Source organism: Scyliorhinus torazame, chromosome 13 (assembly GCF_047496885.1).
Source record: "Scyliorhinus torazame isolate Kashiwa2021f chromosome 13, sScyTor2.1, whole genome shotgun sequence".
Classification (NCBI taxonomy): Eukaryota; Metazoa; Chordata; class Chondrichthyes; order Carcharhiniformes; family Scyliorhinidae; genus Scyliorhinus; species Scyliorhinus torazame.
The window spans coordinates 25669201-25684672 of NC_092719.1; the positions used below are offsets into that span (position 1 = coordinate 25669201).

Consider the following 15472-nt stretch of genomic DNA (forward strand, 5'->3'; position numbering starts at 1 on the left):
CCGACCCACACCCCTGAAAGCACCCTGTCCTGTATCTCCTGTGTCGGGAGCAACGGAAATTCCCTCACCTGTTGTCTAGTAAATGCCCTCACCTGCATATATCTCAAGAAATTTCCCCGGGGCAACTTATACTTTTCCTCCAATGCTCCCAAGCTCGCAAAAGTCCCATCTATAAATAACTCTCCCACCCTCCTAATTCCCAACTGGTACCAGCTCTGAAATCCTCAATCCATTCTTCCTGGGGCGAACCTATGGTTGTTCCTGATTGGGGACCCCACCAGGGCTCCCCGCACCCCTCTCTGTCGCCTCCACTGTCCCCAGATATTCAATGTTGCCGCCACCACCGGGTTCGTGGTAAACCTTTTAGGTGAGATAGGTAGCGGCGCCGTCACCAGCGCCTCTAAACTCGTCCCTTTCCTGGCCTCATTGAACGTCCTCACCATCAACGGGGCCAACAAGTCCACATATTTTCTGTAATATTCCACCGGGAACCCGTCTGGTCCCGGGGCCTTCCCTGCTTGCATGCTTCCCAGTCCCTTAATAATCTCGTCCACCCCAATCGGTGCCCCCAGGCCTACCACCCCCCGCTCCTCCACTTTCGGGAACCTCAATTGGTCCAGGAACTGCCTCATCCCCTCCTCTCCCTCTGGGGGTTGAGACCTATACAGTTCCTCATAGAAGGTCTTGAACACCTCATTTATCTTTCCTGCCCTTCGCACCGTGTCTCCCCTTTCGTCTCTAATTCCTCCTATCTCCCTCGCTGCTGCCCTCTTTCGCAATTGATGAGCCAACAGGCGACTAGCCTTTTCCCCATATTCATACCTCCTCCCCTGTGCCTTCCTCCACAGTACCTCCGCCTTTCTGGTGGTCAGAAGGTCAAATTCCGTCTGGAGTCATCTCCTCTCCCTGTACAATTCCTCCTCCGGGGTCTCTGCAAATTCCCTATCCACCCTTAAAATCTCCCCCAGTAATCTTTCCCTTTCCTTGGCCTCTGTTTTCCTTTTGTGGGCCCCAATGGAGATCAGCTCTCCTCTGACCACCGCTTTTAGTGCTTCCCATACCACTCCCACAGGGACCTCGCCATCGTCATTGACCTCCAGGTATCTCTCAATACACCCCTGCACTCTTGCACACACTCCCTCATCCGCCATCAGTCCCACATCTAATCGCCAGAGTGTTCTCTGCTCCCTTTCCTCTCCTAATTCCAGGTCCACCCAATGTGGGGCATGATCCGAAACCGCTATGGCTGAGTACTCAGCTTCTTCCACCCTAGAGATCAACGACCTTCCCAAAACAAAAAAATCTATCCGGGAGTACACTTTATGGACATGGGAGAAGAAGGAAAACTCCCGAGCCCTAGGTCTAAGAAATCGCCATGGATCCACTCCCCCCATTTGGTCCATAAACCCCTTAAGTACCTTGGCCGCTGCCGGCCTTCTTCCGGTCCTTGAGCTGGATCTATCTAGCCCCGGGTCCAGCACAGTATTAAAGTCCCCTCCTAAAATCAAGTTTCCTACCTCCAGGTCCGGTATACGCCCCAGCATCCGTCTCATAAATCCCGCATCGTCCCAGTTTGGGGCATACACATTAACCAACACGACCTCCATTCCCTCCAGCCTGCCACTCACCATTACATATCTACCTCCACTATCTGCTACGATGTTCTTTGCTTCAAATGCTACCCGTTTCCCCACCAAAATGGCCACCCCTCTATTCTTTGCGTCCAGTCCTGAGTGGAACACCTGTCCCTCCCATCCTTTCCTTAACCTAACTTGGCCCGCCACCTTTAGGTGAGTCTCTTGGAGCATAACCACGTCTGCCCTTAGTCCTTTCAAATGTGCGAGCACTCGGGCCCTTTTTATCGGTCCGTTCAGGCCTCTCACGTTCCACGTGATCAGCCTCACTAGGGGGCTACCTGCCCCCCTCCTGTATCGACTAGCCATTACCTTCTCTAGGCCAGTCCCATATCCCGCCTCCGCGCTCCCGCTCGCTCCCCCAGCGTCGCACACCATCCCCGCCCACCCACTCTTTAGCCATTTCCTTTTGGATTTTTGCAGCAGCAACCCAGTTGTCGTCCCCCCTCCCCCTCCCCCCGCTAGATCTCTTTCTAGCATGATTGCTCCCCCCATATTACTTCCGTAAGTCAGCTGACTTCAACTGACCCCGGCTACTCCTGCTCACTCCTCGACCCCCCCGTGTGGGGAACTCCCTTGCGCCTGTCTTCCCACCTTATTCTTTCTGGCGCGGGAACATCCCTTTACCTGACCCGCCTCTTATGGCGCAGCTCCCTTTCCCCTCCCCCTCCCCTTCCCCATTCTCCAACTATGTCCCGTCTTTCCCCCCTCACCGGCGCCCACATTTCCCCAATGTCTCCCCCCTTCCCAATTTACTTCTCAATTAACTTCAACCATAACATTAACAATAACATTTCCTGCAGCATTAGTCCCTCAGTTCCGATCCAATTTCTCTTCTTTGATGAAGGTCCATGCTTCCTCCGCCGTCTCAAAATAATGGTGTCTCTCTGATACGTGACCCATAGTCTTGCCGGCTGCAGCATCCCGAACTTCACCTTCCTTTTATGCAACACCTCTTTGGCTCGGTTGAAACTCGCCCTCCTTCTCGCCACCTCCGCACTCCAATCCTGGTATACCCGTACCACTGCATTCTCCCATCTGCTACTCCGCACCTTTTTAGCCCATCTCAGGGCCTCTTCTCTATCCTTAAGGCGGTAAAATCGCACGATTATCGCCCTGGGTGGTTCTCCCGCTTTTGGTCTTCTCGCCGGAATCCGATTTGCCCACTCCACCTCCAAGGGGCCCGTAGGGGCCTCAGCACCCATCAGTGAGCTCAGCATCGTACTTGCGTACGCTCCACAGTCCACTCCTTCCACACCCTCAGGGAGACCCAGTATCCGAAGGTTCTTCCTTCGCGCTCCATTTTCTAGGGCCTCGATCCTTTCAGTACACTTTTTATGAAGTGCCTCGTGCGTCTGTGTCTTAACCGCCAGGCCCAGGATCTCGTCCTCAATACCTGTCACCTTCTGCTCCACCACGCGGAGCTCTGTCTCCTGGGTCTTTTGTGTCTCCTTGAGCCCCTCAATTGCCTGTAGCAACGGGGTCAGCACCTCCCTCGTCAGCAGCTCCACGCACCGTCTCACAATTTCATCCTGCTCAGGCCCCCATGTCGCCTGCGCTTTCTCCGCCGCCATCTTGTACTTCTCTCTTTCTGACCCTTTGGTCGACGATTCCTCGCGCTGCAACCGCCGCCGCCGGTTTTTTCCTCCTTCGTTTGGGGGGGACTCCCTTCTCACACACCCCACACCGGGTTGCGTCGTCAAAAAATTCCCCGTTGGGGGCTAAACATGGGGAAGAGTGAATTATTTGTGATACATCCAGGGGACCAGAGTAGAGAGATAGAAGGCTTACCGCTAAGGAAAGTGGAAAGAAACTTCCGATACCTGGGGATTCAGATCGCTAGGAGCTGGGGAACCTTGCACAGACTTAATCTGACACGGCTGGTAGAACAAATGGAGGAGGACTTCAAGAGGTGGGACATGCAGCCTCTATCGCTGGCGGGCAGGGTGCAAGCAATTAAGATGATGGTCCTCCCGAGGTTCTTATTTGTATTTCAATGTCTCCCTATACTAATCACCAAGACCGTTTTTAATAAAATAGACAGGAGCATCACGAGCTTCGTGTGGGCAGGGAAAGTTCCGAGAGTAAGGAGGGGGTTCCTTCAGCGTAGTAGGGACAGAGGAGGACTGGCACTACCGAACTTGGGTGATTACTATTGGGCCGCCAATGTGGCAATGATACGTAGATGGATGATGGAGGGCGAGGGAGCGGCGTGGAAAAGACTGGAGAGAAAGTCCTGTAAAGGGACGAGTTTAGAGGCGCTGGTGACGGCACCGCTACCGCTCTCACCTAAAAAGTTTACCACGAACCCGGTGGTGGCGGCAACACTGAATATCTGGGGGCAGTGGAGGCGACAGAGAGGGGTGCGGGGAGCCCTGGTGGGGTCCCCTATCAGGAACAACCATAGGTTCGCCCCAGGAAGAATGGATGGAGGATTTCAGAGCTGGTACCAGTTGGGAATTAGGAGGGTGGGAGATTTATTTATAGATGGGTCTTTTGCGAGCTTGGGAGCATTGGAGGAAAAGTATAAGTTGCCCCGGGGAAATTTCCTGCGATATATGCAGGTGAGGGCGTTTACTAGACAACAGGTGAGGGAATTTCCGTTGCTCCCGACACAGGGGATACAGGACAGGGTGCTTTCAGGGGTGTGGGTCGGAGAGGGCAAGGTGTCAGAGATTTATAGAGAGATGAGGGAAGAGGGGGAGGAGTCGGTGGGCGAACTAAAAGGAAAGTGGGAAGAAGAATTAGGGGAGGAGATAGAGGAGGGTCTGTGGGCTGATGCCCTAAGCAGGGTAAATTCCTCTTCCTCATGCACCAGGCTTAGCCTGATTCAATTTAAGGTGCTACATAGAGCACACATAACGGGGGCAAGATTGAGCAGGTTCTTTGGAGTGGAGGACAAATGTGGGAGGTGTGGCGGGAGCCCGGCAAACCACGCACATATGTTTTGGGCGTGCCCGGCACTGGAAGGGTATTGGAAGGGAGTGATGGGAGTGATTTCGCAGGTGGTGAAGGCCCAGGTCAAACCAGGCTGGGGGTTAGCTCTATTTGGAGTTGCGGAAGTGCCGGGAGTGCAGGAGGCGAAAAAGGCCGATGTCGTGGCCTTTGCGTCCCTAGTAGCCCGGCGCAGGATCCTACTCATGTGGAAGGAGGCAAAACCCCCCGGACTGGAGGCCTGGGTAAATGATATGGCGGGGTTCATTAAACTGGAGCAGATAAAGTTTGCCCTGAGAGGATCGGCTCAAGGGTTCACCAGGCGGTGGCAGCCATTTCTCGACTACCTAGGGGAACGTTAGAGGGAAGACAGATGACCAGCAGCAGCAACCCAGGGGGAGGGGGGGGGGGTTAGTTTAGTTTAGGTCAATCGACAATGGGGTTTTGTTACCTGTGTATTGTTAAAAATTTCTGTTTTGTTATTGTTTCATTTGCTTTGTAAGAGGGAAAAATTCACCTTTGATAAAGGCCCTCAGGTCAGCTTGCAGCTTTAAGCTTGCCCTTCCCCCGCCTGCATGCTGGAAGAGGCCCTGTTTATCCTGCAGTTGCAGCCAAATCTTTTACTGTTTCTGCCGTGTCTGGCAACCAAGAGACATACCCTTCCTGGGGGACACTGTCGGGGGAATATTGCAGCCTTCTTCCCACACCGGGAAATGGCAAACAAATGCCATGGGGGCCCTGTAACGAGCCCAAATGTCCGTTCCAAGCAGGAGCTACCGAATATGCGACCTAGCTCTGCATAGCCGCACCCGGAACTTCTTTCTTGTTCTTTTTCAACCATCTGATCAAAAATCGTTTCTGATAATTGCACTTCAACTTCATCTTCACTCTTTGATTTATCCTCTTGTCTTAACCTGTGACTTTGCGACCTTGTTACTACACAATCCGGAAAAATCCCAGGATGATCGTCCTTCAACACTCCAGTTGTCTGATTTTCCACTGGCTTATCCACCACAGTAGGCATCTGTCCCACCTGCGATCCAGCTATATCATTACCCAAGATAAACTGTATTTCCTGGACAAGGTAGTTTCTCTATTACTCCTACTACCACTTCACCACTCTTCACTCGACTTTCCAACTTTACCTTATATAATGGAACACTACTCCTCTCACCCTCAGTTCCACATATTACCACCTTTTCTGGCAATATTCTTCCCAGACTACATAACTCCTCATCCCTTACCATTAAAGATTGACTAGCTCCCGTATCTCTTAAAATTATGACTTCTTTACCTGCTCTTCCTGATACACGTGAGTAAACTTTACCCACACAAGTAAATTATTTAAAGAGATCTGGCACCTTCTTATCAATCACCTTTTGATCAGTCTGTACAATCTTTCGCACCTCCTTCGTTTCACTTGGGCTTTCCTTTACCACTTTACCAAACCCCAGTCTTATCCTGTTTTACCATATCAGCCTTCCCAGTGCTTTCCAACACTGTGACTTTACATGGCCTAGTTATTACAGTGAAAACATTAGAAATTTTTCATGTCTCTTCCACCCTCCTGCATTTCTCTTTTAATATGAGGTACACCCTCCTTATTATCTCCCATCATATCACCTTTACCTTTACCACTTGAGTATTTCTCATGTCCCCAGTTTCTATCCCTCACAGGCTGAAACTGATGTCGGAAACCAAGCTTTGATTTATGAACTAATTCATAATCATCTGCCATTTCTGCTGCTAATCTCACAGTTTTAAACCTCTGCTCTTCCGCATGAATGCTCACTACATCAGGAATTGAATTTTTAAACTCCTCCAAAAGTATAATTTCTCTGAGAGCTTCATACTTTTGGTCTGTTTTCAAAGCCCTTATCCACCTATCAAAATTACTCTGTTTGAGCCTTTCAAACTCCATGTATGTTTGACCAAATGTTTTCCTTAAATTTCTAAACTTTTGTCTGTCGGCTTCAGGCACCAGTTCATATGCACCTCAGATGGATTTTTTTCACCTTCTCATACGTCCCAGTTACCTCCTCTGGTAGTGATGCAAACACTTCACTAGCCCTACCTACCAGCTTTGTTTGAATCAGTAATACCCACGTGTCCTGTGGCCATTTCATTTATTTAGCGACCTTCGCAAATGAAATGAAAAAGGCGTCTACCTCCTTCTCATCAAACCTTGGCAATGCTTGGACATATTTAAATAGATTCCCACCAAGCCTTCGACTTTGACGCTCTTTCTCACTATCCTCATCACTATCCTCCAACTGTACATTTCTCTTTACGCCTGCCAATTTTAACTGACTGTCATGTTTCATGGCCATTTCCTGAAGTTCAAACTCTCTCTCTTTATCTTTTTCCCTGATCTGTATCTCCCTTTCTCTTTCTTTTTGTTCTGCTCGGGCTATTCTTTCTGTTTTCCTTTCTTCTCTTGCTTTTTCCTCTCTCTCTCTTTCTCTTTCTTTTTCCTCTCTCTCTCTTTCGTATTCAAGCTGCTTTAATTCTGTCTCATGTTCCATTTGTTTAATTTGTAACTGAATTTTTGCCATTTCCAATGAGTCAAACTGTATCTTAGGCAACTTTAAATGCTTAGCCACCGCCATAATGACCTCATCTTTTCGCATTTTGTCAGGTAATTTTAACTGCAATGTTTTTGCCAAATCTAACGGTCTGCTTTTAGTCTGTGTCCGTAAGGTACTGCGTGTGACCGTCTCCACTCCCAAAAACTTCAGAGCCTCTGAAAGAGCCATTGTCCACAACACACTCCCTACTTAAACTAAAATACCACACCTGAAAAGCAACCACAATATGCTCACCCCTCACTGTCTTTAAGTTCGCAAAGCCAATCCAATAGATTAGACTTTTATCACCCTCGAGCCACCAATTTGTTATGGGCCAGGGTTTAGAGAACACCAAAGTGTATCATGGAGTTCACCTGAGCCACAACTTTTAATAGATTGTGGTACGGGGAGCACACGGCCCACTCTACAGGTGTGGTACAGCAGAAATGGAAAAGTATTTTTTAAAGCAAAACAATGTTTATTCTATGAACTCAAGTTAACCTTTTTAAAACATACAGTGAACATCTTAGCAACCATTAATTCAAATACAACCCCCAAAGAATACAACACAAAGTAATTCTTAAGCTGTCCTGTTAACATCCAGAAGACTTAAAAAATAAACCTTTCAGCAGAAGCACATCAGGTTATAGTCACTACTAAGAGTAGTTATTAGTTTTAAATCACCAAAGGATCGATTTACATTCTTTAGATTACAGAGAGAGAGACTCTAATACACCTTCTGGCTGTGACTGCAGCTATCCAGCTCTGAAAACAAAACTAAAACACACCCTGCAGCAAACAGCCTAAAACGAAAGTAAAAAGCTGACAGACAGCCCAGCTCCACCCCCACTCTGACATCACTGATAAACACCCATTTCTTAAAGGTACTCTCACGTGACAATGCCAATACAGTAAGGGTCCAAGTAATCTTATTCCGAAGTGTGGGTGGGATCTAGGTTTCAATCTAGATTTTAAAATTGTGGTATTACTGGCCAATGCAAAAATGAAATGGGATAACTGTTTGTTGTCTAAGCTACTTTGGGTTAGTGGGTATTGTATGTGTATAGATTATTGATTAAATGCTTGACCACTACCCATGAGCTCAGCTAGAAAGTGGGTGTGTTGTATGAGTGTACACAGTATTAAGCTCTGCCCTGATACTAATACTATCTACAGTTTAACTGCCTGTTGATATTCAGGATCGAATATTCACTTCATTATTAAGGAATTCAGCAAAAGATTCTTTTTAACTCATACAGTGGTGAGAATGTGGAACTTGCAACCACATGTAGTTAGATTATTTAAATAGATCCTTTACAAACAAAACAAGATATGTACATGAATGAAAGAGGAATAGAAGGATATACTGATAGGGTACGGTGAGGTAGGGTACAGTGAGGTAGTGGGAGGAGATTGGTACAGGGCAGCACAGTGGTTAGCACTGCTGCCTCAGCGCCAGGATCCTGCTTCAATTCCGGATTTGGGTCACTGTCTGCGTGGGTTTCCTCCATGTGCTCCGGCTTCCTCCCACAGTCCAAAGATGTGCAGGTTAAGTGGAGTTATGGGGTTACAGGGATTGGGTGGGGTAGTGGGCCTGGGTGGGGTGCTCTTTCAGAGAGTCGGTGCAGATCCGATGGGCTGAATGCCCTCCTTCTGTACTGTAGGAATTCTGTGGCTTAAACGCGAGCATTAATGACTTCTACCAGAGGGGAGCAAATGCCTTTGAGGACAGAGTAAGCAACAACCCAGTATCTAGAATGGAGTAGAGAATGCTAGTGGTATAAAGTATTTTGGGGAATATATATTAAAATACATAAAATATAATATAAAATATATGGCAGTTATGAATCCTCCTGCTAGCCAGCATAAACTCTCTTCCTGTTTTACTGCTTCTTTCTGTCACATGATAAAATTTACTGATAATTGTTTTATTATAACTGGATGTTTGATCACTTATCTTGTCACATAAGGTGTCACAGTGGTTAACACGTCTGCCTCACAGCTCTAAGGATCCGGCCTCGGGTGACTGTGTGGAGTTTGCACTATTCTCCCCGTGTCTGCGTGGGTTTCCTCCCACAGTCCAAAGATGTGCAGGTTAGGTGGATTGGCCATTCTAAATTGACAGTTAGTTTCCAAAAACGTTAGGTTAAGTTACGGGGTTAGGGTGGAGGCGTGGGCTTAAGTAGGGTGCTTTTTCCAAGGACCGGTTCAAACCCAATGGGTCGAATGGCCCCCTTCTGCACTGTAAATTCTATGATTCATGATTACAACCACCATTTCCTCTGAAGACTGTCTTGGTGACAAGAAAATTAGAGTTTAATTAGTGTGACCCTGTATTAGTTCAAAGTCAATATGGTCAGGGTATGTTAGTAAAACAGGCTGAATTGTAGTTAGTCATAAGATGTTACACAGTCCCATGGCTCAGGCCACATTCACAAGCAAATCATTGCTTTTCCCTGTGGATTAGGATGTTCATGTTTAAGGCCTCCTTCTGTGCCATGACATGATGTATAATTTATTATGGTTGTGTAGAAATATTTCATGTTAACATTGAACGTTTCAAGACCAGATCCAGACAGCTTGGGTGCAAGATGAAACGTGTACATATTCACATATTGACGGTGAGAATTCCTGATCCTGTGATAGGAATTCTTGATCCAACAAAGAAACTTATGTTCAGTTTGCTTCTAGAATGAAACAAAGTGTTGAATAGGGCAGGGTGAGCTAGGCCAACCAGAAGGAAATCTGTACCCGTCTATTTATTCTTCTTAGGGATGGGTCTCAGCTTGAGTCAAGGTTAACAATTCAGTAAACCTCCCAACCATGGCACAAACCCAAACCCTCACATTCTGTGGCAAGCAGCATTAGTCCCCTTGACCAGAAAGCCATCCACAACTGAAAATTGTCTTAAACAACCAGTAAAACTAGAAATTATTTTGCGTAGCAGACAGCAACATTGTGATTGTATTAAGATGATGAGCACAGACATCCAAATTTCACTGTGTCTTAAGACTTCAGAACAGGTTTTAATCTCATTCAGAATATCCCAACATCTAACCTTTTTTGACTTTGTGGCTGCATAAATGTGCAACTCCATGGCTATATGTAAAATTTCAATGCATATTCTCAATTTGTATATGACTTTATACCAGTTAGACAACGGCACTAAGAATAGCCCTTTCCAAATTTCCAGGCTGACCATGTTCAAAGAGGGCAGACTAATGAATGAGAAAGACACATGCGTCAAGGGTTCAGCTGCCCAAGTGTGCAAGGCCAGGAACCGAAGGCCCAGTTGGCCATATGTAGCCCATGGATCCCAGTCTGGGTTCCCCTCCCTTAAACAATTTTCCATTTTGTGCTTTAATGTGAAGGCCCATTTAATTGTTCCTGCTACTTTTTCTCCCAATTTGTTCCCCCCTGTTCTATTCTGGAAGTAGTGAAGGAGGCGAGGGCATTGTTCCACAGGCACAGGCAGCCCTTCTTCTAATGCCTTGCTAAAAGGGCCATACATCCTGCTGTGAAACCAAATACTGGCCACCAGCCAACAATTGGACCTTGGTCACCATTAAAGCGAAGTCCTATATTGCCTGCACACAGATGCAATAAGTTTGCACTTTCCAGTAGGAGTCACCAGATAGGGTTCAAAAACTGGAGGAACTGTGGCTGACTCAAGGCCAATTGTAGATCCCCACTAGAGGAAACCACCCTACTGATTTGGGTTAATTTGCATTTTATAAATAAAGGGAGTGGAATATCAAACTGAAACTCCTCCCTAGACTTGCCATTCCCTGTAGTCACACAGAGTTCCAGACTTAGTCTAATATGCAGGTAGGGGTGGGGGATTACAGTGGCTTTTGAAACCCAGCTTGGTGTCAACTATCTCTTAATTTGTTGCATGGTCCTTTTTCAAGCTTGCACCATGGTTCTTGGCCGTTCATCTGGGATTCTCAATAATAAAAAAATCTCACCAATTTATTTCGAAAGCTTTTTTAAAAATAAATTTAGAGTACCCAATTATTTATTTTCCAATTAAGGGGCAATTTAGTGTGGCCAATCCACCTAACCTGCACATCTTTGGGTTGTGGGGGTCAATCCCACGCAGACACGGGTAGAATGTGCAAACTCCACATGGACAGTGACCCAGGGCCAGGATTCGAATCTGGGTCCTCAGCGCAGTAGGCAGCAATGCTAACCACTGTGCCACGTGCCGCCCCATTTATTTCCAAAGCTAGGCATGTCTATGATCAAAATATTTGGTAAAAGAGTTGGTAAATTTAGGAAGAGCATTTTTTTAATGCAAAGTATGCATCCTGTAGAAATAAAGCCATATATGCGCAAAAATCCAAAATGTATTACAATAAAGCTTCAGGTTTTCAAATTCCTGAGAAACAGTTCCGTTTCGGTCTTTTAGTCCATTAGGATGGTCCATGATGGCACTCAGGATTGGGGTGGGGGTGGGGAGGGGGTCACACCATATATACTGGGCCACCTTCACTGAAAGCAACAGGGATACAAATACAGACAGGCCAGCAAGCCAATTCTAAGTGGGATGGGAAACCACGCTAATGATTTGGGTTGATTTGCATTTTACACAAATAAATGGAGTGGAATATCAAATTGAACACAGCCCTCCCTAGACTTGCCTTCCCCTGTAGTCACACTGAGCTCCAGACTTGGGGTGTTAATGAGAATGAACAATAAGATGTGAGGCTCTATTATCTGACACCCATGTGTTTCATGATGACATCAGTTCGTTTTATGTGTAGGAGACGAGTGGGAGCAGATCATTGAGAGGTGCTCGTGCGACCACTGCACAACGTATAACCAAGATCTTGCGCTACACAACCTGCCCTGTAAACAAAAGAAAGCTGGGGCTGGAGAACAGGAGGAAGAAGGAGGAGGAGGAGATGGAGAGCCCAATGCCTTTGAGGCAGAAGATGAAGACCGCACAAACTTTGGACTCTGGGAACGTGACAGACCAACACTGATGCCACTTTCCAGGCTGAGCAGCCTCATCGCTGTTGGCCTCAGATAGTTTTGAATTTATGTTTTTGGGAAGACAGATTCTGTTTGGTTTATATTAAAATTGTATCTCACATTTTTCACATATATTGTATCGTGACACTTTTTTGCTATCATCGCAGTCAGTAATTTCAGTGCTGGACATTTTCTCTAGTTTACCAAGCAAATCCACAGGATTCTAAGGTGAGTTGGATATGCAAGAAAGCTGCCTTCACCCTGTTCCATCCAGCACTCCTAGGGTGGAATTATAAGCAAGATGCAGAGTAAATCTCCGCACAGGTCTGATATAATATGGGTTCAATATAGACTGAGAATTTCCTCAGGGGTTCTCTTAATCTGCCACTGTAACTTCAGTATAAATCAGTTTTTACATGGTATATATCCAGGTTTACACCAAAGTTCCAGATGCCTTTCAGGAGAACATTCAAAGCTACAGAGTAATGTTCCCATCAAGCAATTCCAGGTATAGCACCGGTTGGATATAGACTAACGCGTCCTCCAGGGCAGGTATAGCACCGGTTGGATATAGACTAACGCTTCCTCCACACTGTTCCATAAAATATATCCAAACCAGGTACAGCAAAGGCTAGATAGAGTGCAAAGCTCCCTTTACACTGTCCCATCAAACACTTCCAGGTCAGACACAGTACAGATTCGGTCCACAGTAAAGCTCCCTCCACATTATCTTATCAAAGACTCTTGAGGTCACGTTGGGAACATAGAACATAGAACATAGAAAATACAGCACAGAACAGGCCCTTCGGCCCACGATGTTGTGCCGAACCTTTGTCCTAGATTAATCATAGATTATCATAGAATCTACAGTGCAGAAGTGTTTGAGATCTGATTAAAAATCTAATCACTTATCTTAATCACAAAGTCATATTTGTGAGAAAGTTACATTTCATTTTAAAATTAGTTTCTTTGATGTCTGTTTTACAATTCAAAGTTCAGCAGACACAAAGAATTTGTACTGAGCAAATTTTATGGACATCCTTTGATATGGAAATTAAGCTAGAGTGGTGGAGATTTGTTAATGGAACATATCAGTTAAAGAGAAGAAAGGAATAAACCAGGTAACTATAGACGAATCAGCCTATCATTAGCTTATTGAACTCCTAGAGGCCATAATGCAAGGTAGAGTATAATGCAGCTCCTTGAGAAAATAATGGAGTTTGTTGATAAAGAAAACATAGTGGATGTTGTGTGTTTGACTTTTCAAAAGATAAAGTGTCACGTTGGAACCTTTCTGATAAAATTAAGTGGTCCATTTTCAGATTCTATGATATGTAGTTTTTTTTTAGAAAACCTAAGGAATATTGATTGATAGGATGGAGGAATGGACTAAAAGGTGACAGACTGATTTCAATGTCAGGACGTGCACTTTGATTTAAAAAAAAGTAATTTGAATAGTATTCTTGAATAGAACTGGACTCGGTGCTCTGAAAAAAACAGAGGGATGTGAGGCTATAGATTCACAGAACAGGCTGATAAACTCATCAACAAAGCTAAAGGAAACCTAGATTTTAGCATGAGAAGTGTATAATATACAAGTCAAGAGGCAATGATGAGCCGAAACTATGTCTTCAGTCAGGGCAATGGGCAGTATTAGGTCCCATATTCTGGAAGGGATTTGGAGGCTTTAATAACAATGTAATGCAAAGTCATAGAATGTTGTCTGGTAAACATAAGGGTGGCACGTGGCGCAGTGGTTAGCACTGGGATTGGGACTGCGGCGCTGAGGACCCGGGTTTGAATCCCGACCCTGGGTCACTGTCTATGTGGAGTTTGCACATTCTCCCTGTCTCTGCCTGGGTTTCACCCCCACAACCCAAAGATGTGCAGGTTAGGATGAATTGGCCACGCTAAATTCCCCCTTAATTGGGAAAAAAAAATAATTGGGTACTCTAAAAACTTTTTAAAACCATAAAGATCCATGGCACATATTGCGCCTGCCAGAAAAAAAAACATCAAACTAATCCCTCCTTCCAGCACTTGATCTCTAGCCCTGTAGGTTTATAGCACCTCCAAAGTTCTCAGGCAATGTAAAAAATATTCTTCAATTCCACCCCTTATCCTTTCACTTTAAGTGTATCTTGTTGCGGTCAAGGCGCATGTCTGTTTGCGAGCAGCAGGCCCAGGGGAAAAGGGGCTGGTTTAGGGCTAAATCGCTGGCTTTTAAAGCAGACCAAGGCAGGCCAGCAGCACGGTTCAATTCCCGTACCAGCCTCCCCGAACAGGCGCCGGAATGTGACGACTAGGGGGTTTTCACAGTAACTTCATCTGAAGCCTACTTGTGACAATAAGCGATTTTCATTTAATTTTTTCATTTCATTTATGTCCCTCCGGTTTTTTTTTTTTCAAACTCGTTTGTAACGGAAATAGGTCTTTGGTATCCACAGTTATCTAGGTCGCTTATATAAAAATATGAAGGCAGACATGATGGGTGCACCCTTTTTATTACCACAGCTTAGATAGGGCAGCACGGCGGTGCAGTGGTTAGCACTGCGGCCTCACGGCGCCGAGGTCCCAGGTTCGATCCCGGCTCTTGGGTCACTATCTGTGTGGAGTTTGCTTGTTCGCCCCGTGTCTTTGTGGGTTTCGCCCCCACAATCCAAAAGATGTGCAGGGTAGTTGGATTGGCCACACTAAATTGCCACTTAAGTGGAAGAAAATGAATTGGGTACTCTAAACGTTTTTAAAAATATATTTTTTTAAAAGAACAGCATAGATTTTCTTTTCTCTTTTTTTTTTTTTACAGTACCCAAATCATTTTTTCCAATTAAGGGGCAATTTAGTGTGGCCAATCCACCTACCCTGCGCATCTTTTTTGGGTTGTTGGGGCAAAACCTTTACCCCTTAAAGTCCAAAGATGTGCAGGTTAGGTGGATTGGCCATGCTAAATTGCCCTTAGTTTAGGTGGGGTTACTGGGTTACGGGGATAGGGTGGAGTTGAGGGCTTAAATGCAGTTCTCTTTCCAAGGGCCGGTGCAGACTCGATGGGCCTAGTGGCCTCCTTCTGCACTGTAAATACTATGATACCCACGCAAACACGGGGAGAATGTGCAAACGCCACACGGACAGTGACCCAGAGCCGGGATTGAACCTGGGACCTCGGCGCCGTGAGGCAGCAGTGCTAACCACTGCGCCACCGTGCTACCCTGGAACTGCATAGACAATATAAAAATGTTAACAATAATGAAAGGTTGGGACAGGGTAGTTAGAAGCAGACTTTATCAAATATTTATTAATTTGCCTTTAAAAGTTGTTACATCACCAACCTCCCTCCCTCTTTTCTGATTCATTTGGTGGTGA

At 45.9% G+C, this 15472-nt stretch overlaps 1 protein-coding gene across 2 annotated transcripts in view; it reads left to right on the forward strand.

Moving 5' to 3' along the window:
* The window catches only part of LOC140387901 (Golgi-associated RAB2 interactor protein 1A-like), a 59505-nt gene extending 47261 nt beyond the window's left edge, over positions 1–12244 (forward strand). The window contains exon 5 of one of the 2 annotated variants that reach the window (XM_072471191.1): positions 11902–12244. In XM_072471191.1, coding sequence (XP_072327292.1) covers positions 11902–12170 — 269 coding nt within the window. In that variant the 3' untranslated portion in view covers positions 12171–12244. Of the gene's footprint in view, positions 1–11885 lie in introns of both variants that reach the window. The other variant, XM_072471192.1, reaches the window with a different exon arrangement.
* Positions 12245–15472: the final 3228 nt, after the last annotated feature.